Source organism: Nycticebus coucang, chromosome 24 (genome assembly GCF_027406575.1).
Source record: "Nycticebus coucang isolate mNycCou1 chromosome 24, mNycCou1.pri, whole genome shotgun sequence".
Taxonomy (NCBI): Eukaryota; Metazoa; Chordata; class Mammalia; order Primates; family Lorisidae; genus Nycticebus; species Nycticebus coucang.
The window spans coordinates 2,761,981-2,786,585 of record NC_069803.1 but is presented as its reverse complement, the minus strand read 5'-3'; the positions used below and the strand labels follow the sequence as shown (position 1 = coordinate 2,786,585).

The 24,605-nt window shown below is 42.5% G+C and overlaps 1 protein-coding gene across 4 annotated transcripts in view; it reads left to right on the top strand.

The window, feature by feature from the left end:
• TACC1 (transforming acidic coiled-coil containing protein 1) overlaps nucleotides 1-23,825 on the top strand; it is a 105,055-nt gene extending 81,230 nt beyond the window's left edge. For all 4 annotated transcript variants that reach the window (XM_053578726.1, XM_053578725.1, XM_053578727.1 and 1 more), the window contains 8 exons: nucleotides 895-947; nucleotides 6,995-7,120; nucleotides 8,974-9,050; nucleotides 11,484-11,527; nucleotides 13,070-13,230; nucleotides 13,997-14,103; nucleotides 17,834-17,954; nucleotides 19,085-23,825. In XM_053578726.1, coding sequence (XP_053434701.1) covers nucleotides 895-947; nucleotides 6,995-7,120; nucleotides 8,974-9,050; nucleotides 11,484-11,527; nucleotides 13,070-13,230; nucleotides 13,997-14,103; nucleotides 17,834-17,954; nucleotides 19,085-19,153 — 758 coding nt within the window. In that variant the 3' untranslated portion in view covers nucleotides 19,154-23,825. The remainder of the gene's footprint in view (nucleotides 1-894; nucleotides 948-6,994; nucleotides 7,121-8,973; nucleotides 9,051-11,483; nucleotides 11,528-13,069; nucleotides 13,231-13,996; nucleotides 14,104-17,833; nucleotides 17,955-19,084) is intronic.
• The last annotated feature ends 780 nt before the right edge of the window (nucleotides 23,826-24,605 follow it).

Below are 24,605 nucleotides of genomic sequence, written 5' to 3'. Positions count from 1 at the left end.
GGGTCTCAATGGACACATACGTAGATATGCAACAAGAAAGGAGAATCTCACACAGGCATGGGAAGGGGCCTGCCTTGTTGGTAACAGGCCCAGCAGCTTTCTGTGAGTACCGGGCAAGTGGGAGCCGAGGTCGTAATGAGGAATTCAGGTTTGATCCTGTAGGTGTGGCAAAGGGAGAATATTTTGAAAGTTTTTGAACAGGGGAGGGATGGTCACATTTGTATTTTAAACAATTAGCTATTGACTAAAATGGTAATTAGTTATCACTACGTGGAGGATTGTAGCTTTTAAAGTTTTGTTTGCTTTTCTGTATTTTTAAAGTTTCTTTAATGAGTGCGTATTCTGGTTGTCTTAAATATTGCCTTCCACTACAGTAGAATAGAAGATAGACCCGAGGCAAGGAAATCACTTTGAAGGTGCAGAGAGGTGATGCATTTAGTTTTGCAGGCTTGAAATTTAAAGCTCATTATCCTGTCTTCTTCGGTAATTAGATTGAGGGTACCCTTCAAGGCTGGAATTAATATTCACTAGACTTGGTAATAAAATAGCATTCAGCATTATGCTTTTCTCTTTCTTATACAGTCCGAGGATGAGGACAACTCACTTGCCTAACTTTTAATGGACAGACGGGGGCAGCCTTGCTTTCTTTCCGCCTGAAGATTGATGATCCGTTCATGTCTGACTAACTTTGCTTTACTCTTTCTTCTGGACATTATAGACTTTTAACACAGAACTGTACAGCGCTCAACAGAATGTCAGGGCTCCTTTTAAAATCTTGAAATGCTGTTGTTCATAGTCATTCTGAACCTGCACCTGGGTTTGCAAGAGTTTTTCATTAGGGAGAAAAGGAACTGACTTCTTGGGATAACATAAAAATGACTCTCTGTATTTTAGGCATAGAGAAAGAAACAAGCCAGAAGATGGAGGAAGATGGAGCCACCGTGCCTGTGAGTTTCTGAATGTGGAGGGCTGGAGTAGAGCTCAGGTTCTTTCAGTATTTGTTTTGAAGTCTATGTTAATTTGCTAAATAAATTCTAGTTAGTGTTAGGTAATTGGGACAAAATATAAATAAAACACTGTTTCTTCTCTTGAGGAACTCAGTCTATGCAGTGTTCTTTGCAGGAGACACTAGCTAATTCAAAACTTTGTGGTTTTTTTTGGAGACAGAGTCTCACTTTATTGCCCTTGGTAGAGTGCTGTGGCATTACAGCTCACAGCAACCTCCAACTCCAGGGCTTAGGCCATTCTCTTGCCTCAACCTCCCGAGTGCCTGGGACTATGCAACGCCTAGCTATTTTTTGTTGTGGTTGTTGCAGTTTGGCTGAGGCTGGGTTTGAACCTGCCACCCTTGGTATATGAGGCCGGCGCCCTACCCACTGAGCCACAGGCACTGCCCTCAAAACTTTTTTTTAACTTTTTCTTTTCAACTACTTTTAGATTTGCAAAAATAGGAAAAAGTATTTCTATATATCCTTGATCCATATTCCTCAAATATTAGCATTTTACATAATCACAGTACAATTAAATGAAAATCACTAATACACTAAATGCTGATATAGTACTAATATCTAATATATTAACCTTATTCAAATTTTGCCAGTTCTCCATTGGTGTCCTTTTCACATGTGTCTTAAGGACCTTCAAATCTATTAAAGCCAGCCCAGACTTTTCATGAGCTCACACTATGATACGTCACAACATATGCACTTAACGTTTACAGAACAAGTTGCACAAAACAAGTATCTACCTTTCTTCCTGTGAATCATTCTCCTATTTTCTATTCTATTTAAGTTTTGTTTTTGAGACAGAGTCTTACTATGTTGCCCTCGGTAGAGTGCCATGGTAACTCAAAACAACCTCAAACTCTTGGGCTTAAGCAATTCTCTTGCCTCAGCCTCCCAAGTAGCTAGGACTATATAGGCATCCACCACAAGGCCCGGCTATTTTTTTTTTTTTATTTTGGCCGGGGCTAGGTTTGAACCCGCCACCTCCGGCATATGGGACCGGCACCCTACTCCTTGAGCCACAGGCGCTGCCTGGCCCGGCTATTTTTTGATTGTAGTTGTTGTTTGGCAGCCCCAGGCTGGGTTTGAACTCGCCAGCTCTGGTGTATGTGGCAGGTCCTTAGCTGCTGAGCTACAGGTGCTGAGCCTCTCTCTATTTAAGTTTTTTAAGGCAGGTTGCTTAATTGTTTCAATGATGCACTCTTGGGCCATGACCCACAGTCTTTCTCTAGATAATAGAGAATGGGCAGAACATGAAGGTCAGTGTCTGACCTCTCAGGCTGGGTCGGGAGGATCCTGTGGCAGAAGGAAGAACACACAGTGACATGTGGGGAACCAGGAGCCTTCCTCCTTACAAGGGCCTCACCTGGTACTGACACTTGTTTCTGGGCAGAATCATATCTACATAGAAACTTGTTTAATCTCGGGTTCTTGGGAATCAGGTCATCTAATTCCAGCACAGCTACCTTGGTTTTCCTCATCTGCTGTCTGTACTTACAAGAGGATGAAACTCCACACTCCACACCAAAGCAGCCTGGGTGTGTGCACTTTGGGAAACCAATTCTTTATAAGTCTTGCATGAACTGTAAGAATACTTCCTACTATTTTCACCATGTAAAAAAAAAGCATGGGGGCAGCACCTATAGCTCAAAGGAGTAGGGTGCCAGCCCTATATGCCAGAGGTGGCTGGTTCAAACTTGGCCCTGACCAAAAATTGCAAAAAAAAAAAAAAAAAAAAAAAAAGCATAGGGATGATTGAAGAAGAATGTTTTGAATGGACAGCACATTGATGTACATGGCTGCAGATTCAGATTCAAATGGTTTACTTGGTTCTTCAAACTAACAGTTTAAACTTCTTTTTCTTTTTTTTTTATTTTTGAGAAAGAGTCTTACCATGTCACCCTTGGTAGAGTGCCCACAGCAACCTCAAACTCTTGGGCTTAAGTAATTCTCTTACCGCAGCCTCCCAAGTAGCTGGGACTATAGGCGCCCACCACAATGCCTGGCTGTTTGTTGTTGTTGTTATTCCAGTTGTCCCTTGCTTTTTAGCTGGCCTGGTCCGGGTTCAAACCCAACAGCCTTGGTGTATATGGCCGGCACCCTACCCACTGAGCTATGGACACTGCCTAGTTTAAACTTTTTTTTTTTTTTTGAGACAGAGCCTCAAGCTGTCGCCCTGGGTAGAGGGCCATGGCTTCACAGCTCACAGCAATCTCCAACTCCTGGGCTCAGGCGATTCTCCTGCCTCAGCCTCCCAAGTAACTGGGACTATAGACACCCACCACAATGCCTGGCTATTTTTTGATTGCAGCCATTATTGTTGTTTGGCAGGCCCGGGCTGGATTCAAACCCACCAGCCTGTCAGGTGTATGTGGCTGGCGCCTTAGCCGCTTGAGCCACAGGCACCAAGCCCAGTTTAAACTTCTTGATTCCCAGTGTTTTCATCCATAAAATGAGCAGTACCCATCTGCTTTGTCAGAGTGAATGTGATGCTAAGATGAAATGATAACATGAAAGATTCACACTGTAAAGTGCTAAGCTGTGTTAAGGTGGTGTTGGTAGCAACCTCAAACTCTTGGGCTTAAGTGATTCTCTTGCCTCAACCTCCCGTAATGAAACTTTTTAATCATTTTTCACCTGCTGGCCTGCAGCATTTTTTACTTTGGAGTGAATTTATTATTTTTTTAAGACAACACTTCTTGGAAGTTGAGTTCGTTTGGCTTTCCAGGTGTTAGAATGTCAGGGGCTGGTGCTGTTCCAGTGGGTTCAAGGACAGACGACAGGATGTGCCCACTTAGCACTGATAGATTAGTGATCCTGAGTCTCCTGCTTCAAGGACACAAACAAAGACAGTTACTTTGGAGTATCTGTGCTCTCTGTAAATTTGCAATCAGGAATCCAGTGAGTTCTTTTGCCTACAGTCTGTTTTGGTCCTCAGTTGTGAATGTTTTGAGGGGTTGAGTGAAGGACCAGGGGATATGAAATGAGATCCTTTTGGAAGGATATGATTGACTGATTTAGCAGCTCTATTAGAGATGTTCTAGATTGCCCAGCCCTGAGAGACATCACCTGGCCAGTTCTTTGTGATGGTCGGCTGTGTAGACATTCTGTACTGTTTGATAAGCAATACAGAGGACCCAGGAATATAAAGCAGTTAAGTACTGGGAGGTAGGAAAGGGTGGCTAAAATAGGACATGACACAAATCCCTGGCCTGATGCCTCATGCCCATAAAAGCTGCTGCATTGTGAATGGTGAGGCTTGTGGCATGTGGCCAGGCAGAGGGGAGTGGCCAGTGGGCAGCCAGCAGGCCAGAGAGCCCATGCACTTAGGTACATCTAGCACCATCCAAAGTCTTGTGTCCCACCTCCGGCTCAGACTGTGGCCTCTTCTGGATGCCACATTTGTTAGTATTAGGCCAGGCACAGTGGCTCATGCCAGTTGTCCTAACACTGTGGGAGGCCAAGGCAGGTGGATCGCCTGAGCTCAGGAGTTTGAGACCAGCCTGAGCAAGAGTGAGATCCCCATCTCTCTAAAAAAAAACCAAAACAGCCAGCAGTTGTGGCCGGTGCCTGTAGTCCCAGCTACTCAGGAGGCTGAAGCAAGAGGATCACTTATGCCAGCAATTCTCAACCTGTGGGTGGCGACCCCTTTGTAACAATGAAAATACATCGCGGCATTAGAAAGGTTGAGAACCACTGACTTGCGCCCAGAGAGTTTGAGGTTGCTATAAGCTATCACGCCACGGCACTCAACCCCAGGGCCACTGAATGAGACTCTGTCTCAAAAAAACAAAAAAAGCAGAGGGAAGGAGGGAGGGGGTGGGGGGTTATGGTGTATGACGCACCTTTTGGGGGCAGGACACAGCTAATAAGAGGGACTTTACCTAACAAATGGAATCATTGTAACCTGGTTCTCTGTACCCTCAATGAATCCCCAACAGTAAAAAAAAAACACAGTTGTTAGTATTGTTTTCTTTTTCTTTTTTCTGAGATAGAATCTCACTTTCACCCTTAGTAGAGTGTTGTAGTGTCATAGCTCACAGCAACCTCAAACTCTTGGGCTTTCTTACCTCAGCCTCCCAAGTAGCTGGGACTAGAGGTGCCCACCACAACACCCAGCTATTTTTTAGAGATGAGGTCTTACTCTTGCTCAGGCTGGTCTCAAACTCCTGACCTCAAGCAGTCCACCCACCTCAGCCTCCCAAAGTGCTGGGATTATAGGTGTGAGCCACCACACCTGGCCTAGTATTAAGTTTTTAAACAAATAGGCAAACTGAATTTATTTATCCCCTTAACAAATGAATGCTAAACTTTATAATGGATGTTGATGTTTTTATTACTAAGAAGATTGTGGGGCTTATTTCCCAAATTCTATCTCACATGACAACCATGGGAAGCACTGAGAGGCTGTTTCCTACCATTGACTCATCTCTGGGACTGTGGCTTAAAATAACTCAACAAAAGACTGTGAAATGTATGAATTTAGAATCATAAGCACCACAGCAAAGTGAATCAAATGTCATCTTGACCTAGTGCATCATTTTCCTTAAGGTACATTTCAGTTTCTTGATAAGAAACAAAGCATGGGAAGTTAATGAGATTCAGACGTGCAAGGGTGTGTCAGCTACCTATAAGTTCAAGTTACTCTGTACCCAAACGCCAAGTGCTCATCATGTCATTGATTCTGAGGGTCACAAATGCTGGGGCGGCCTTGCCGGCTGTCCAAGCCCAGGATCTCTCACAGGCCGTGATCAGGTATCAAGCAGGGCTCCCGTCCTCTCACGTCTGACCTGGGACGGATCTACTCCTGACTCCCACGGCTGTTGATGGGCCTTAGGCCCTCACTGGCTACTGGTAGAGGCATCCTTGCCACGTGGGCCTTTCCATGTGCTTCTCCCAGAAGCCAGAGTCTTTTCATGCCCTAACCTCAGGAATGACATGCTGTGACTTGTGCCATGTAGTGAATTACTGGGTCCACTCTCCAAGGAAGGAGATTCCAAGAGAGGACCAGTGCTGGGGGGAGAAGCCACCAGAGGCCATTCTAGAGGCTGCCCAGCACAAGAGCCTTCTGGTTCTAGTGACCTATCCCGAGACAGGTTCTGGGGGGACCTTGGATTTCTGTCAGCATGGTGGGCTGCCCTCCCCTGACATGCTGCTGGAACAGGGACACTGCCAGCTTGTGGCTTTTGTGTGTCCTTTTTCTGTGACCTGAGATGAGTTTCTGTATTGGTCCCGGGGCTGAGGACTGTGAAGCTGTATTCTGAAATTATGTTTGTTTCTGAGCATTTTCTTTTTTTTTTTTGTAGAGACAGAGTTTCACTTTATGGCCCTCGGTAGAGTGCCGTGGCATCACACGGCTCACAGCAACCTCTAACTCTTGGGCTTAAGTGATTCTCCTGCCTCAGCCTCCTGAGATTTCTGAGCATTTTCTAGAGAGAGGGTGAGGATTTAATGACCCTGAGAAGTTTAAAAGCTATTGTTTTAAGTTGACCTGGGACTTCCTAATCAGTCTTGGTTCAAACAAGATGCTAGACAACTGATTATAATCAGTAATTAATTGATCAGTTATACTCACATTTAAGATTATAAAATTTGGCTCAGTGCTCGTAGCACAGTGGTTACAGTGCCAGCCACATACACCGAGGCTGGCAGTTTTGAACCTGGCCCAGGCCAGCTGAACGACAATGACAGCTGCAACAAAAAAAGTGGCTGGCACCTATAGTCCCAGCTACTTGGGAGGCTGAGGCAAGAGAATCACTTAAGCCCAGGAGTTTGAGGTTGCTGTGAGCTGTAACACCACGGCGCTCTACCGAGGGCAACAAAATGAGACTCTGTCTCAAAAAAAAAAAAGGAAAATCACCCCTGCTGTTTTTTTCTTCAAACATATTTTGAATGGGTGTGATCAATTTAATACTGAGGAAGTTATTGAAAGGTATTTGAGGTTAAAAAGCTCAGGACTGACATATCAAATGTAACCTCTTCTCCCACAGGGACTGTTGGAATCCTCTGCAGAGAAGGCCCCCGTGTCACTGTCCTGTGGTGGCGACAGCCCCCTGGATGGGATCTGCCTCAGCGAATCCGATAAAACAGCTGTGCTTGCCTTGATCAGAGAGGAGGTGAGGCTTCTCTTGTTCAGTCTGCCTGTCAGCTCATTTTTCCTTGTAAGGCCCATGTGCCAGCAGGTAGATGACATCTCTGTTGGCGTGGGTTATCCCAGACTGGAAGTTCTTATTTCCTACAGCTTGTTTAGCTCGGATAAAGGGCTCCCTGTAAAGCTCAGCATTGGTTCTGGAGCCCTGACATTCTCATGTTCAGCGGAGAAGAGTTGACATTCTCAAATACCCTAAAAAATGTTTGTACACTTCTTTATCTTTCAATTTAGATATTTTAAATGTCTAATTTTGCCAACTCTGCTAACATATGTAACTAAGTCAATGCTTTCATTTTACAGAGGATATGTACTTATGCCTAAATAGTTTTTAATTCTTTGCAGTAATATAGTTGTCTCTTCCCTTTATCCATTTTTTAATTAAACAGTTTAATTCTCAAGTTCCTGTATTGTGTTTCTTTCTTTTTTTGGCTGGGGCCGGGTTTGAACCCACCACCTCCAGCATATGGGACTGACACCCTATCCCTTTGAGCCACAGGTGCCGCTCTGTATTGTGGTTCTTAAACAGCCTCTACTCAAAATAGATCCCCTCTAGGCCTTTCCTGGGTGATCAGAAAACCATGAAAGGCAGTGCCGTGTGCTAGCATGGCAGGGACTGTGCTGTCACCACCCTCTGCTGTATTTATGTATTTGGTTTGTGAGTTTATTAATGAGTCCACCTTTTTTTTTTTTTTAGACAGTATGGCAATTTTATTTTCACAATATGATGAGAGTGGTTAAGCACCTTGACTCTTTCAAAGCTTTATAAAACAGCATCCAGTTGGATGTCAGCTAGTCCTATTGTCAAAACTTGGAGCCGTGGTAAGGAGGCTCACAATCTTGTAAATGAGAATATCTTCATCTTCCCCTTGAGCATTAAACTGAGAAGAAATAGGTCAAGGCAAAGATGCTCCTGGTTACCTGAAGCAGACAGAATATGTCTGGGTTCTTGAGATCCTAGGCACCAAGTTAAAGAATGTAGCAATCAGGAGTGGAGAGGCCCAGCTGATGAAGTACAGTGAAAAGGAGAGGGGTGCGTGCCCATCTGCCCTGTCCAGGGCAAGCGGAGTTTGAGGTAATGAATTTAGAGTATTTCTATTCAGTTAGCAAGAACATCCCAAATACAGGGCTGGTTCTGGTCTGACTAGCAAGATTCTGCCTGATGGATCCTATAGGTGAGTGCATCCAGCTCAGAGCATTGTACTTCAGCACCCCCTGATTCTGACTGTGTTCTTATCAAGCAGTAAAAGATGTCTATGGAAAGAATATGCCACTCACACCAACTTGTAATGCTCTAGTTTTGTGGGAGTTTTATTTCTCATCCTAAGTAATATTGGTGGTCTGGCCTTGACTGGAATTGTATGACTGTTTAAAGACCTTCCCTGGCAGTCAGGTGGCTGTGCCCTTGGTGTTCTCTCCTGGTCCTTAGCCTGCAGAGCTGAGAACCAGACCGTGGACCGAGGTAAGAGCCACAGAGGCTATAAATTCCACTGCTCGGGTGGTGCCTGTGGCTCAAGGAGTAGGGCGCTGGTCCCAAATGCCAGAGGTGGCGGGTTCAAACCCAGCCCCGGCCAAAAAAAAAAAAAAGAATATCCACCTCAATTCCACTGCTCACCTTTACCCCAGTGGCTACATCCTAGCATCCTGTATGGCTCTGAGTGTACTTTTCTAAATATTTTGAACGTTATATGTAGATGTTGAGGTATTTATATTCCTAACGTAGGTTGGGTTAGACCTGGTTGTGTGCTATTTTTCGTCTCCAGTCTTAAATTCAAACTATAATAGATCAATTAGGTAAAACCAAGCTGTGTTATACTCTAGATCATCACTAAAGAGATTGAAGCAAATGAATGGAAGAAAAAATATGAAGAGACGCGACAAGAAGTCTTGGAGATGAGGTTAGACTGAGGTTTGGGGGGGCTGGGTACTTCTGTGCATTGTTAGATTTAACAGAGACGAAGTGGTGCAAGTGTGTGTTCACCACAGAACCAGCTGCTGAGAACGTTAGGGCTTTGCTGTTGGTACCTTACTTGATGATTAAAAATGTCATTCCTTGAGTTTACTACTGACTCATTTTTATAGTAAAATACTGTAACTGATATTGGATTGTTCAGATTATTAATATAAGCAGAACCCTCCTAATTATGGTCTTCTTAAAAGAATTAACAGAAATTTATACAAAAATATCCCTTTGGAATAGAGTAGTAAGACTTACTGATATATTCAATGATGAGGTGTTGAAATTCATAATACCTTTTAAATGTTAATTACACAGCTAGCTTCAAATTACATAACCATCAAATAGATGATTAAAAAGCTTGTAGGCTCGGCACCCATAGCTCAGTGGTTAGGGCGCCGGCCACACGCACTGGCGGGTTCAAACCTGGCCTGGGCCTGCTAAACAACAATGACAACAACAATAACAAAAAATAGCTGGCCGTTATGGTGGGTGCTTGTAGTCCCAGCTACTCTGGAGGCTGAGGCAAGAGGATTGCTTGAGCCCAAGAGTTTGAGGGTTGCTGTGAGCTATGACACCATGGCACTCTACTCAGGGTGATTGAGTGAGACTCTTTATCAAAAAAAAGCTTGTTAACAAGAAACAAAACTGATTGACTATTTTATTTTGAGGCAGTGTCACTTTGTCACCCTCAGTAGAGTGCTATGGCATTGCATCTCACAGCAACCTCAAACTTTTGGCCTCAAGGGATCTCTTGCCTCAGCCTCCTGAGTAGCTAGGACTACAGGTGCCCACCACAACGCCTGGCTGTTTTTAGAGACAGGATCTCACTCTGGCTCAGGCTGGTTTTGAACCTGTGAGCTCAGGCAATCTACCCACCTCAGCCTCCTAAAATGCTGTATTTGCAGCTGTGATCCACAGAGCCCGGCCTCTGATTGACTTTAAATTGAAATATTTTTATTTTTCCTGCTCACTCCCTAGAAAGGAGAATTATAAAAGGTGGCGTTACAGAAGAGAAGAAAAAGAAGCTTAGATAACTCGCACACTTTACAGTCAGCACTTGAATGATTAAGAAACATTTTAAATGTGTTGACCCTAATTTTTGTCTTTTGCACATTCCCTGTGCTGACATTGGTGGGGAGAAAGGGACATCCCCTACCCTCAGAGACCTCATAGCAACCCTCCATCCTAAGTGACTGGACACAGGGTCAGCAGTGGTGGGCGCTGTCAGTGAGGGGAAGGAGAGAAAATGATGTGTCTCACTGAGGGGCCACAGAAAGTGTGTCTGGCACTAGACAGGATCAAAAGGACATTGTTGTACTTAACTAGAGGAAAAGTTAATATGAGGCCAGGCACGGTGGCTCACGCTTGTAATCATAGCACTCTGGGAGGCTGAGGTGAGTGGATTGCCTGAGCTAAGGAATTCGAGACCTGCCTGAGCAAGACCAAGACCCCGTCTCTACTAAAAATAGAAAAACTTCCCAGGTATCATGGCAGTACCTGTAGTCCCAGATACATGGGAGGCTGAAGCGAGAAGATTGCTCAAGCCCATGAGTTTGAGGTTGCTGTCGCCTCTTACCCAGGGCAACAGAGTAAGACTCTATCTCAAAAAAAGAAAGAAAGATTAACATGATAGTGATCTTGAAAGCCTTTGAATAAGTGAAAGACTTTTGGAATTAGGTCACAAAATAAAAATTATAACTGAATCAGAGGGGACAGAGTACCTGAAAGGGTAGTTTGAGGTCAGATCAGATAATCTTAGGAAGAACCTAGAAGAATGTCTCAATTGGTTAGCAATTGAATTGTCTAACTGGAATTGGACTATTGCCTTGAAGTATTCATGTAGGTGCAAAGGGAAAGCGGAAGCAGTTTCTACAGAGTAAAATCCTTGTTAAACAGAAAATCTTAAGGCTCCTATAGCTCAGCAGCTAAGGCACCAGCCACATACACCAGAGCTGGCGGGTTCGAATCCGACCTAGGCCTGCCAGACAGCAGTGACTACAGCCAAAAAATAGCCGGGCCTTGTGGTGGGCACCTGTAGTCCCAGCTACTTGGGAGACTAAGTCAAGAGATTCACTTGAGCCCAACAGTTTGAGGTTGCTGTGAGCTGTGACACCATAGCACTCTACTGAGGGTGACATGGTGAGACTCTGTCTCAAAAAAACAGAAAATCTTAAGAAAAACCTTTTTGAACTTCAATTAACCTCATATGATGTTTAAAAAAGAATGAGTGTGAGCACCTGCAAAGCCGACAGCTGGATCACATAAGTTTGTCAACATGTGTTAATGTGTTTAATTGTTTGGGGCAGCATTTCTATAACTTCAATTGTCTAAAAATTCTCTTCTGATAATAAATTCTTTTGTTCCTATTTAGGAAAATTGTGGCTGAATATGAAAAAACTATTGCTCAAATGATTGGTAAGGAGAAAATGTGTTTTCTAGGATGTAACCATAGGATCTGTGTTAGTCTTTTTGCGGCTGCTGTAACAAAATGTTGGGTGGCTTATAAACAGTAAACATTCATCTCTCGTAGTTCTAGAGGGTGAGAAGTTTAAGATCAAGGTGCCAGCAGATTTGGTGTCTGGTGAGGGCTTGTTCCTCTTAGGAGGGGGTAGCTACCTCTTTGGGGTCCCTTTTATGTGGGCAAAAGACAGCAGATCCCTTGACCCTAGCACTTTGGGGACTAGGTTTCAACGTAGAGATTTGGGGGAGGAACATAAACATTCAGACCATAGCAAAATCGATGGATGATTTTCAGATCACAATACAAAATTCAGTTTGTCACTTAAATACAGTCAAATCTCATTATCAGTTTTGTAAAGTTACTACCAACACTGAATTAAGCAAATACTGAGCCATTTCTCCTAGGGGAAATTACAGGGCTAGGTCACAACATTTTTGTGAGTTGATCAGTACATAACCACTGACACTTTTAATATATATATATATTTTGACTCATTGCCAACATTGTAAATCCTGTCTGGACAAAGCTTTCAGACTCATGTCCTGTATTTTAAGACACAGCGTTGCCTTCTTGTGCTTAGGAAAATGAGGCAGTACTTTGGCATTACCCATGGGGACATAAATGGTTGGGTTCCTACCAAAAGATCAAAAAGTAGACCACAGAAAGAACACTTACTTGTTTGTATCACCATTTTTGATCACCTTGTCCCACCTCAACTGACAACGTGCATATCAGGTCCACACATGACCATGTGGGTCGTGTTGCCATGGGGTTACACATTTTAGCCAAGTAGGCGAAGTCACACATACAGACTCCACAAATGGTGAGGACCAGCTGCAGTTGGGTTTGTTTGGGAGGACAGCAGACACCCAAATTCTGTGAAGAGCCCTCGTGCAGTGCTGCCACTGGCTCGGGGAGTCCTGTGTTTGGTGCACAGCCCTCACCCTTGTGCAGGTGGTGGTCTCCACGTGTCAGACCGAGGGATGCCTTTACAGATCAGCAGTGCTGGTCCTCCTGCCTTGGGTTTAGAGCCTCTTCTAGTTCACACTGTAAGGATTGCCTCCCTAAATGAATCAAAGTCTGGTCTTTCTGCACTTAGTCCTGATATGATGTTATCTACCCTCCACATCACCTGATGCCCTCCTGGCACGGGGCCTTTGCCTCCACTGTTCCCTGTCTGTGTCCGTTCTTCCCTCAGGCAGCCGCATGGGCCCCACCCTCGGTACTTTTAGGTCTCTGCTCAAAGAGAGAGAGGCCCCTGAGGGGAGAGGCCCCTTCTCCCCTGAGAGAAGCCCCTCTATAAAATAGCAACCCCCTCTTACCCTGCTTTGTTTTTTCCTCATCATTTGTCACCATGCATCTCCCCCACTAGAGCATACATCCTCGAGAGGGAACTTTGTTACGTCCATGGTTGTCCACACTTCCTGCCTTACAGAGAGGGGCTGTGAACTATTTGTTGAATGAACATGCCATTATTTTTGACTTGTGATCCCCAGAAGATGAACAAAGGACAAATATGACCTCTCAGAAGAGCTTCCAGCAGCTGACCATGGAGAAGGAACAGGCTCTAGCCGACCTTAACTCTGTGGAAAGGTCCCTTTCCGATCTCTTCAGGAGATATGAGAACCTGAAAGGTGTTCTGGAAGGGTTCAAGAAGGTAGTGTGTTCCTTTTCTTCTGTGTCCTGCTAACAGTGTATTTTGTTGGTGATGGATCAGATGCCAGAGGCGTGAGTATGAGTAGCTGTTTAGATCAGGGCTCAAGGCCTCCTGGCCTTGTATCTTCCGAGCTGGATTTCCCCACTTTCAGGTATGTGGCCCATGGGATGCTGCATCTTGGTCTTTCCTCTAATCGGTCAAGCAGTGAACCCCAGAGGGTGGTGTGGAAGGCAAGAGCCAGAACCCTCTGCACCCAGTGGAATTCTAGAAATGTCTTTGATTATTTACCTTTTTAATATTAGTAGAAGCAGAACTGAAAAATTCAAGCTATATATTCTAGAAAAAATTAAGTGTAATATTTGAAACTTAGATATAAACATATATATTTAGTTTCATACTATCAATATGAAATATTGATAGCAGTGAAATTTCTTTATTTTCATATTAAAATTGAGACTGGCCAGTTTATTTCATATGGGGGTCAGAATGTCATTTACTTTTGAATGATTTCTTTCCTAAAGTTAGGTGTATTGGTGTGACTGAACCTTACTGGATGATAATTAAAAACTAATATGTGGAGTTGCATGAAACTTCTACAGTGAGGATCACATGTGCTTATTTCAGATTACTGCAAAGTGTAAATCATAGGCATCTAAAGTAATTTGAGTTACCTGGTTTTTAAAGAAATGAAAATTCCGATGCATGGCAGATTGCTAGTAGAAGAAATACAATGAACTGTTTATTTTAAATTTTCATTTTGGAACAGAATGAAGAAGCTTTGAAAAAATGTGCTCAGGATTACTTAGCCAGAGTCAAACAAGAGGAGCAGCGATACCAGGCCCTGAAAATCCATGCTGAAGAGAAACTAGACAAGTACGAGCTTTTATTTTCCATAACATTGTAGAAAGACTGACAGAGGAAAAAAGAAAAGAAAATTTGTTGTTTTGCAATTCTGGGTTTATTTCACTTTTGGAACCATCTTTACATGGTTAAAGTATTAAAAAGTACCAACACTTAACACAGTATCTCTCTCCCACCCTGAGCCCCTTCTATTGAGTTCCTGCTTCTTTCTCCATCTTACATAATCACTGGGTTCGTTTCTGTTTTTTCTTCCAGATATGCTTTTTTCCTTTTCTTTTTAAAACAAATGATAGCATGCCTCACTTCTTTTGCTTAACAGTGCAATTTTTTCCTTTCTTTTTTTTGAAACAGAGTCTCACTCTGTCGCCCTGGGTAGAACGTCACAGCTCACAGCTACCTCAAACTCTTGGGCTTAAGCGATTCTTTTGCCTCAGCCTCCCAAGTAGCTAGGACTACAGGTGCCCACCACAACGCCCAACTGGTTTTTTTTGTTGTTGTTGCAGTTGTCATTGTTTAGCTGGGCCAGGCCAGGTTCAAACCCGCCAGCCTGGGTGTATGTGGCTGGTGCTGTAACCACTGTGCTACGGGCACCCAGCCAGCTTAACAATGCAATTTCAAAAATCTTTCCATGCCAATCCATGAAGAGCTTCCTCATTTTTTAGTAGCCACGTGGTACTCCTTTTTTGGAATTTATCATTTATTTAACCATTCCCTTCCTGTTAGACATTACAATTAATTAAAATCCTTTGGTGCGGTGGTGCATGTGGCTCAAGGAATAGGGCACCAGCCCTATATACTGTAGGTGGTAGGTTTAAACCTGGCCCCAGCCAAAAACTGCAAAAAAGAAAAAAAAGAAAAAACATCTTTTGGTGCTACAAACAATGCTGCAAAAATAACCTGGATCATCATTTTTCATGCATGTAATTTATCTTTATGATCTGTCTGATAGAAAAGGAATTGCTTGACCAAAGAACATATGAATTTATAATCATGATAAATATTATCAAATCAGCCTTATTATGAACGTACCCTGACATAATCTATGGAGCCTCTCTCCCCTGCAGCTTCACCATGTAACATATGGGAGTGTCTCTTTTTTTGCCACAGATTGGCTCACTGGTTTCCTGCAGATCTAATACAAAACAATGGTGTCCAGTGTAGGCTTTGGTTTCTTTTTTTGGCAGGCAACACAGCATTTTTTTTATTTGATATAATTTTGTGTTTATCTTATGAGTGAAATTGAATATATTTCAGCATTCATTTATTCATATGCTTCCTTTACTGTGAATGACTCGATTTTTCGCCCATCCTTCTATCGTCATTTTATATATTTCATATATTAGGGCCAGCAGCCCTTTCTGATACGGATTTTGAATAATTTTTCCAGTTTTATCATTTAACTTTTTTTTTTTTTTTTTTTTTGTAGAGACAGAGTCTCACTTTACTGCCCTTGGTAGAGTGCCATGATGTCACAGGACTCACAGTAACCTCTAACTCTTGGGCTTCCGCGATTCTCCTGCCTCAGCCTCCCGAGCAGCTGGGACTACAGGCGCCCGCCACAACGCCCGGCTATTTTTTGGTTGCAGTTTGCCGGGGCTGGGTTTGAACCCGCCACCCTCGGCATATGGGGCCAAGCGCCCTACTCACGAGCCACAGGCGCCACCCAGCTTTATCATTTATCGTGTTGGCTTTGCCCATCGTGTTTTTTGGTATGCAGAAATGTATTTTTATGCAGTGAGATTTATTAGTCTTTTCTTGTACAGCTTCTGGGTTCCCTGTCACAGTAACAAAGATCTTCCCCATGTTGGACAGAAAATTCTCTCCTATCCTTTCCTTTAAGCTTCATGGCTTAATTTTTTAAATATTTAATTCTAATACATTTGGAATTTATCCTAGGGAATCACAACCAACTTTATTTTTTAACTAAAAAGTAATATATAACTTGTACATTTTGCTCCCTGTGTTTTTATTTATTTGTAAAAACATCTTAATTCCCTTCCCCCTCCCACTCCCACAGTGGTGTGATCAGGTTTATGATACAGCTTTACATGGGTTATAGTGTTTACCCCTCCACAGAGGTGAGAATTCCTCTGCACACTATACACAGGGTTATGGTATATCCCTCTAGTTATTTCTTTGTGTCTTTACTAATACTATCCAAAATGGTTTTGAATCTTTTTGATTTTTACTTAAAAAAAATATTGTATTTGGGCTCGGTGCCCATAGCATAGTGGTTACCATGCCAGTCACATGCACTGAGGCTGACAGGTTTAAGCCCAGCCTGGGCCTGGTAAACAACAATGACAACTGCAACCAAAAAAATTGCCGGGCATTGTGGCTGGCACCTGTAGTCCCAGCTACTCAGAAGGCTGAGGCAAGAGAATCACTTAAGCCCAAGAGTTTGAGGTTGCTGTGAGTTGTGATGCCACAGCTCTCTACTGAGGGTGACATACTGACACTCTGTCTCAAAAAAATATGTGTGTATATATATATATATATATATATATATATATATATATATATATATATATATATATATATATATATAGTATTTGAGTTGTACAGATTTCCTTAATAGTTTAACATGCCTTTATTCATGTTAGAACACATAGTTCAGTCTAATTATTTTTATTAGGTTGTATGTAGATCTGTAGTATTTCTTTATTGATGGGCATTTAGGTAGTTTTAAACTTTTTCCATTGCAAACCACAGTGTGGTGCCAAGTGGGAGTATTACTGTGAATAATTAACTGAAGTGGGATTGCTGGCCCGGGGTGGGGTGGGGGGAGTTGTACATTTTAAATTGTCTTAGTTACTATCACATCACCCTCCACAAAGGCAGTGCCCATTTTGATCCCTCCCTTTGGTACCTGAGCCTATTTTCTTATATTTTGGCCAACACAAGACAACCCCTTTTTAATTTTTGTTAATTTTTGCCAATTAGATAAATTTTAAAAGTTTACATGCCACTAGTAAGGTTTTATAGTCTTTTCATCAGGTGAACTGGCTGTTTATCAACTGACATTGATGGTTTTTAGGATTTCCTTTTCATCTCATTAATAAAGTCAGTTCTTTTAAGTCTGTCTCATGACATTAGTGGTTAGTACCCTGATACTTTGAATGTGTTAATCCCCCAAATCATCCAGCCTACTATTATAAAAAAAATTCTAATTGGAGCAGTGCCTGTGGCTCATTGAGTAGGGCGCCAGCCCCATATACCAAGGGTGGTGGGTTCGAACCCGGCCCCGGCCAAACTGCAACAAAAAATAGCCGGGCGTTGTGGCAGGTGCCTGTAGTCCCAGCTACTCGGGAGGCTGAGGCAAGAGAATCGCCTAAGCCCAAGAGTTAGAGGTTGCTGTGAGCTGTGACCCCACGGCACTCTACTAAGGGCGACAAAGTGAGACTCTGTCTCTGAAAAAAAAAAATTCTGTTTGTTTTAGAAGCTGTGATATAATTCCAGTTTCTAGTGAATGTGAATTTTAAAGTCATTATAGCCCTTGAGTTTGATTCTACCTTCGGTCTGTGCCTTGCAGACTTCCTTGGCACTCGTCAGCAGACTGAATTTTTATAATTAAAATTCAAACATTTAGATCATCAGTTCTTGTTTTTTCTCTCACCATGCTGTCAGTTCTGTTGGCTCTGTGCCCCATAGATGTCCTAGTTAATGTCCTGACTCTGGTTGTAACCGTGGGTAACCATGCCCTTCCTGTCTCTTTATCCTTCCAACAAAACACCATACACAGAGCCAATGAAGAGATCGCTCAGGTTCGAACAAAAGCAAAGGCTGAGAGTGCAGCTCTCCATGCTGGCCTCCGGAAAGAGCAGATGAAGGTGGAGTCCCTGGAAAGGGCCCTTCAGCAGAAGGTACAGAAAGGGCTTTGGTCTGCGCAGCCACAGAGACGCGTGGTTCCCCTTCAGCAGTGACTGGCTTTGGTCTTTGTTGTACTCAGCTTATGACCTGGAGGAAAGGGGCCCTGCCTTTTTCTGCAGACACTGGAGTCCAGCTCCATTGTGACCTGATTCAGCTGGAGACAAGTCAAACCATTAAACTTCCAGGCATACTATTCCATGTTTCCATGTGGGGATTATCCCCAGGAGGGTACAGGGAGATAATTGCAGTTGTAACTGAAGTTCAGAAGATCACACAATTTTTGGTTGGGGTTATGAAGCTGCCTTTTCTTTTTGTTCTTTATGCAGAATATGAAGCCATCTTCCTCCTTCATTGCCTTAGGCCAGAGGTTCTCAGTTAAGGGTAGTTTTGCCCTACATGCAACACTAGGCAGTGTCTTAAGATCTATTTCTTTGGTTATTACACTGGAAAATGCCATAGCATCTAATGGGGAAAGGCCAGGGTGTCATTAAACATCCTCCAATGTACAGGACACCTAATTCCCAGCAAAGACATGCCCACCCCAACATATTATGGGGCTGCAGCTATGAAACTGCTGTACATAGATGAAAATCAGTGGTAGCAATAATGCCAACTTCTCTCTAAGCAATTTGTAGCTTTTTTTTATGTCTCCCGTGTTCTTCTTACTAATGTCCCCAATTATATCCTCATGCCTGTGTGGTTCATTCAGCAAGAGCAGGAGTTTTTGTCATGACGGCCCCCAAAGAGTGTTCCTGAGATACTCAGACTCCAGAATCCCAGGTCGCTGGAGATGCTGATGGATTGAGTGTGTCCCAGATACTGGTGTTTTAAACAAATACTCTAGGTAATTCCTATGATAAAAGAGAATTTGGGAACTAAGATATTCATGGACAAGCTCCTGAGGACGGGTAACTGTCCTTACCATATACTAAATTTAAGCATAATTTTGTGCATACAAAAACACTTTCCAGAGGAGAAGATATCCTTCTTGATGTAGAAAAGTTAAAAATCACCAAATTAGAATGTCGAGGCAGTGTAAATTCAGTCCTAGGACTGATTAGCTACGATTGCCTTTATCTGAGACTACAAAGTGGCCTGCACAATCATATCATTTGTCTTTCAGAACCAAGAAATCGAAGAACTGACAAAAATCTGTGATGAGCTGATTGCCAAGCTGGGAAAGACTGACTGAGATTCCCCTGTTAGCTCAACAGATCTGCATTCGGCTGCTTCTCTTGTGACCACAATTATCTTGCCTTATCCAATAATAATTGCCCCATTGCAGAGAAAGAAAAAAAAAAAAAACAACTAAAAAAAGCACATGCCTCCTGCTGCCTGTCCCGCTTTGCTGCCGATGCGACAGCCCTGGGAGAGACCCAAGAGCTGCAGGTCCCACTGGGAGTGTGACCGGCTAGGCTGGCCTCTCCCACCCCCTCTCTGCAGCTTCATTCAGTTAGACTGGCTGCCGAGTTTGGGTTTGTGGTTTCTCTACCTTCAGTTTGTTTGAAAGTCACCTTTACTTTTCCAAGTATGTTAAATTTATGGTTCTATGTGATCATCTACTATTTGGGATCATCTCCTTTCGACCACCTGTGTGATTATTTTGTGACCCATTTGTTTGATCTTTTAATTTTCAGTATCAGTGGTCTTATTTAAGGAGATAATTTGGTTTATTATTAGCTTCCCCCTTTATAAACAAAAAGAAGCTCTGGGTACCCTTTTATACACACTATCACACTTAACTATGTATATTTACATTTGCCGTGGCTTTTTCCCTGAAGCATAGTCAGGTAAGAACTTTTCTACAGTAGACAGTATTTCCAACTTAAGAATTTGGGGGATTGAGGATGTGAAGGCCGCAGCCTCAGGCTTTCACAACTAGGGAAGACTTTGCCATGAGGTTTATTGCTCTGGTGTTGGGACACACCTCAGTTTTCACAGGTGCAGCCCTTCCGTGGTTAGTCCTCAGACTGAGAGCAGTGGTGTCTCCCTTCTGCGTGAACAGCAATACGGGACTCCCTCACAGCTGTGGTTTAATGAATCTACTCAAGAGTCACTTAGTCTCCTCTGCTTCCATTTGTCGATATTTTATCAACATTTAATCTTTATTATCTTCCTATTTTAAATATACAAGGAAAATCTATTTGTAAAAGGTTTAGATCATCTTGATTAAAAGGTAACTGTAGCCCCATTACTAATTGTAAGGTGAAGAAACAGTTGTTATGTTAATGAGTGTGATGCATTGTTCTTCAGATGTTTTTAAAAGCAAAAAAAACCTTCCCAACTTAAGATAGAATTTTTAACAAAACAGGCAGTAAAAAAATCATGTGAACTACTCCAAAAATCAGCTTATTTTGAGTATTTAAAACAATTTGAATACTGGGGAGGGGAGTGAAGGGAGGAGGCTTTTGCTGACAAAACCAAATCCCTTAAGCTTTTACCGCACTCAGTTTAGGGTGGTGAGACATTAACCCCAAAATGAAAATTTTCCATGTAACCCTAGTGAATTCCCTCCCATTTGATAGGCAAACCCAATCCATGCCGGTGTTCTGAAGCACTCTTTTGTCTTAATCTTACACCCTGAAAGTCTTCGTGGTGATAGATACTATATTCAGTACATGTGTGTTTTCCTACTTTCCTGTAACACTATTGCATGATAAAACTTGAGCAATGAATTGTGCCTGGTGGAGAACATCTATAGATTTTAACAAATGAATTTTTCGTTAGCAGCGTATTAGTCACATGGGTGTAATCTTTAGCCCCAGGGAGGTCAATGTCTTTTAAAGCCAGAAGTCACATTTTACCAATATGCATTTATCATAATTGGTGCTTAGGCTGTATTTTAAAACCTATTGTCTTAACATTTTGTACAAAAAAGAACAACAGAAATTATCTGTGGTTTGAAAAGTGGCTTGACAATCATTTGGGCTTTGAATTTAGTCACTGTGGATTATTATGAATGCTGTACTAATAGTTGTAGTGTCAACACATGTCTCCTGCTGATGTAGCTGATTTCTGAGTCCTCTACTACTAGGGAGATTAATCTTGCATTTTGCAGAAAGAAGCTTTGATTGCTAAACCTTTTTGCTGCTGTGTTTTGATGACATATCCATGTTTACTTGTTTTATGTTGATCTGTTTTAAGTATGAAAGGCATAGAGTGGTCTCCACTATAAATTCTGAGTCATCTTTTTAAGCTTACTTTGTATAAAGAAAGTAGCTGTGTGTTAACACATAGGTAACAGTCCTTCCCCAGCACACTGGTAGAAGAGACCACTTGAAAACTAGACCCTGCTGAATGAAGCAGAAACACAAGGAATCCCAAAAGGCCCCTGTTCACTTATATTTGCCACTGACCATTGTAAGGAAATGTCCATTCTAATTTAATAAATGGATACTCTCCAGTAAGGATAAAAATTTAGCTTTTACAGCTAGAAAATCAAGAGTATGGGCAGAATGAAATGTGTTTATTTTTCTTTAAAAATTAAAAAAGCTTTTTAGAACTCTGGAGAATAAGAATACAGTATAGAGAGTTTGCTTTAACGCATGTGGTGGCCAAACAACTGGTTAAGCAGTGATACCTCTTGTTACAAAAATGAAAAAGGAACAGGAGGAGGCTGCTGGCCGAGGGAGTGTTTTGGGAATACTAGGTGTTTTTTGTTTATTTGTTTGTTCATTTGTTTTGAGACTCTGGATGCAGAGACATCTCTTTAGCTTTTGACTTTGCCAAAGTATAGATAGCCTTTGTCTAACGGTACTGCAGCTGGAGAATTTGACCATTTGGTTGGCTAGACTGTCGGTTACAGTCAGAGCTCCTGAGATTTATTTTATTTGGAGAAGCTCCTTGAAGCTGATGACCTACCCAAACCTTTTGTTCTGTAAAAAACTGTTCTGGAAATATTGAGAAGCCTGGTTTTCTCATGGGTGGTTTCTAGCTTCTTCAGGGTCAGCCCAATTTAGAAGTGCGGAAGCACATGGTGGTGAAAACTGAGGTCTGGCAGCCTTCCATATGGTCTGGAATCTAAGGAAAATTTGTTTCATTTTGGAGGAAAGCTCACATTGAATTCTCTTTCTGGCCAGTTACCCTTTCTACCTATCCCATACTATGTATAACTCTACACAAATAGTTAGGTATTTATTAGACAGCTTGAATTAGTTCAAATTACAAATAGGGAGAATAACAGCCCCACATGTGCTGGGCTCACTAAAGCAGCTGCACTGAAACGCTCTCAGTAAAGGTAACAAAGGGCTCATTGGAGGATTCAAAGCTCAAAAACGAGGGTTTTAAGAGCCAGCGTTGGTAACTCTTGTGTACGCTGAATTGGAAGTGATTCAACACATCCATTTTTAGGGGAGTAGAATTTCTAAAGCCCCTTTTTCATTCCTGCTGTTTTTTTATTGTGATTGGCAGCCATCCATGACTCTTGTCTCTGGGTAGTCATGGGATTGTGTGGGCCTGCCCTCAGCCCGCGTTTCTGATTTTATCCTCTTGGGAAGAGAGAGATGAGGTGTTGAACAATAAATGTTTCACAAAGGGATTTAAAGTAAAGATGTATATATTCTAAAGAATTTAAAAGGTAACAGATTATTATTAAAGAACAAATATAGTCTGGGAATCCCAGAATGTCACGCCAAAGGTCTAAGAAGTCGTCTTCTCAGATATTTTGATAAAGTATTTTGAGGAGACATCTATCCAAAAAGGTTTGACTGGCCTCAGATTCCAGTCACTTTTAAAAAGCAATTTGCCACTAAATCCTTGAGTCTCCCATAGAGTAAAGGCAAAGAAATTGACTCTTCTCTCTAAGGATCTCCTCCGGAAGATAATATGATGGCTCATTCTCCAGTGAAGACCTACTTCCTAGTGCAGAGCTTGCATTCTGGAGACTAAAGATTGCACTTTCCGTAGTTTTTCATCCAAATGCAGTCCCATTTCTGTGCCTCTTAGCATGTAGTTAGATGTGGACAAACAAGATTCCTAAGGAATGACTTTATTAACTATAATATGGTTGCAACTATTATATAAATACATATTCTGGTTATAGTTCTAATATGGAGATAATGCGTGCAATGCTGGCCTGTGGCAATCTGTGTAATGCTTTAACACGTGTGGAGGAATCGGGCTCAGCGCTGAGGTGTGGCCTGAACCTTCCCTGTATCAGTCCTTCACTTTAGAACCGTCAAGATGCCTCATTCTCCCCTCTGCTTTTCACTGGCATCTGAGATGTTCTCCAAAAGAGCATTTCCTAATCACATCATTATCTGATACTCTGTGTTTATGAAGAATTTTCAAACGGATATGTAAAAAATTTTGGCGGCACCTGTAGCTCAAAGGAGTAGGGCACTGGCCCCATATGCCGGAGGTGGTAGGTTCAAACCCAGCCCCGGCCAAAAACTGCAAAAAAAAAAAAAAAAATTTGAACCCAGTTCAGATACAGGGCAGTGTGTAAGTTACCACACCTCAGCCTTTGCCCCAGCCCTTCTCAGGCGTCAGGATAGGATCCAGGCATTTCTTTATATCTTAGAGGTAGCAGTGAACTTTTCAGTGTTACTGTTAGCAAGTGTGTTTGCCAGTAGTACCCATTATGCTAATGTGCCAGTAAGTCACTGTCCGTTGCACATCTGCTCCCACTGTGGCCCCGCAGGAGCACGTGAAGAGCCTCTGTTGCGAGACGGGCGCTGTGCTGACTACTGCTGTCAGGAGTGTCATGTGGAGTAATCATCTACATAAATTTTATATGCACAGTAATTTCCCTTTTTATATGTCAAGTAAATATTTGTAAAAGTTATACTCACAAATTATTATGATTACTAATATATTTTTTCCATGTTTCATTGCTTGAATAAAAACTGTTTACCACTGTTAGATTTGGGCGTGTGTATGGTGCTAGTATTTTTCCTAGTTATAAGTTGTTTTATCCCTGAGTGTGAAAATTTATGGCAGTCTTGTTTTCATGAGCTCCCTATTTCAGCCTAAAAATAGAAAAGATGACATTTTCTGTACACTCATTTTGTGGGGTTTTATGCATGTGGTTGGGTGTGTAATTAAAACAAACTTTGAAATGCAGACCTAGCCATCTAAATTTCCATGCTTTTGCATCTGTACAAACAAGGTTTTTAGCTGGGTGCTTTTTGGTTTTGCTTGGAGACTGGTTATCTGCCCTGATGTATTTCAAATCATAAGAACATAAGTCACCCCCAAGCTTTCTGACTCATTGAAGGACACAGGATAAGCAGGAGCTGTGTAAACACGGCTGACGTTTTATATTCCTCCAGGTTAATAAAGTACCAGGAAAAACTTTTTCAGTACTGCCAGGCCAACTCTCCGCTCAAAGAGATGGGAGATCAGGCAGGGAATTTTATGGGTTGCATTAGAGGGAAAGATTAGCGGATACTTAAGGTTCCATTCTACAACTTGGTGTTAAGAGCACAATCACCGAGAGCGGCGCCTGTGGCTTAGTGGGTGGGGCGCCGGCCCCATATGCCGAGGGTGGCAGGTTCAAACCCAGCCCCGGCCAAAACCGCAACAAAAAAATAGCCGGGCGTTGTGGCGGGCGCCTGTAGTCCCGGCTACTTGGAAGGCTTGAGTCAAGAGAATCGCCTAAGCCCAAGGATTTGGAGGTTGCTGTGAGCTGTGTGACGCCACAG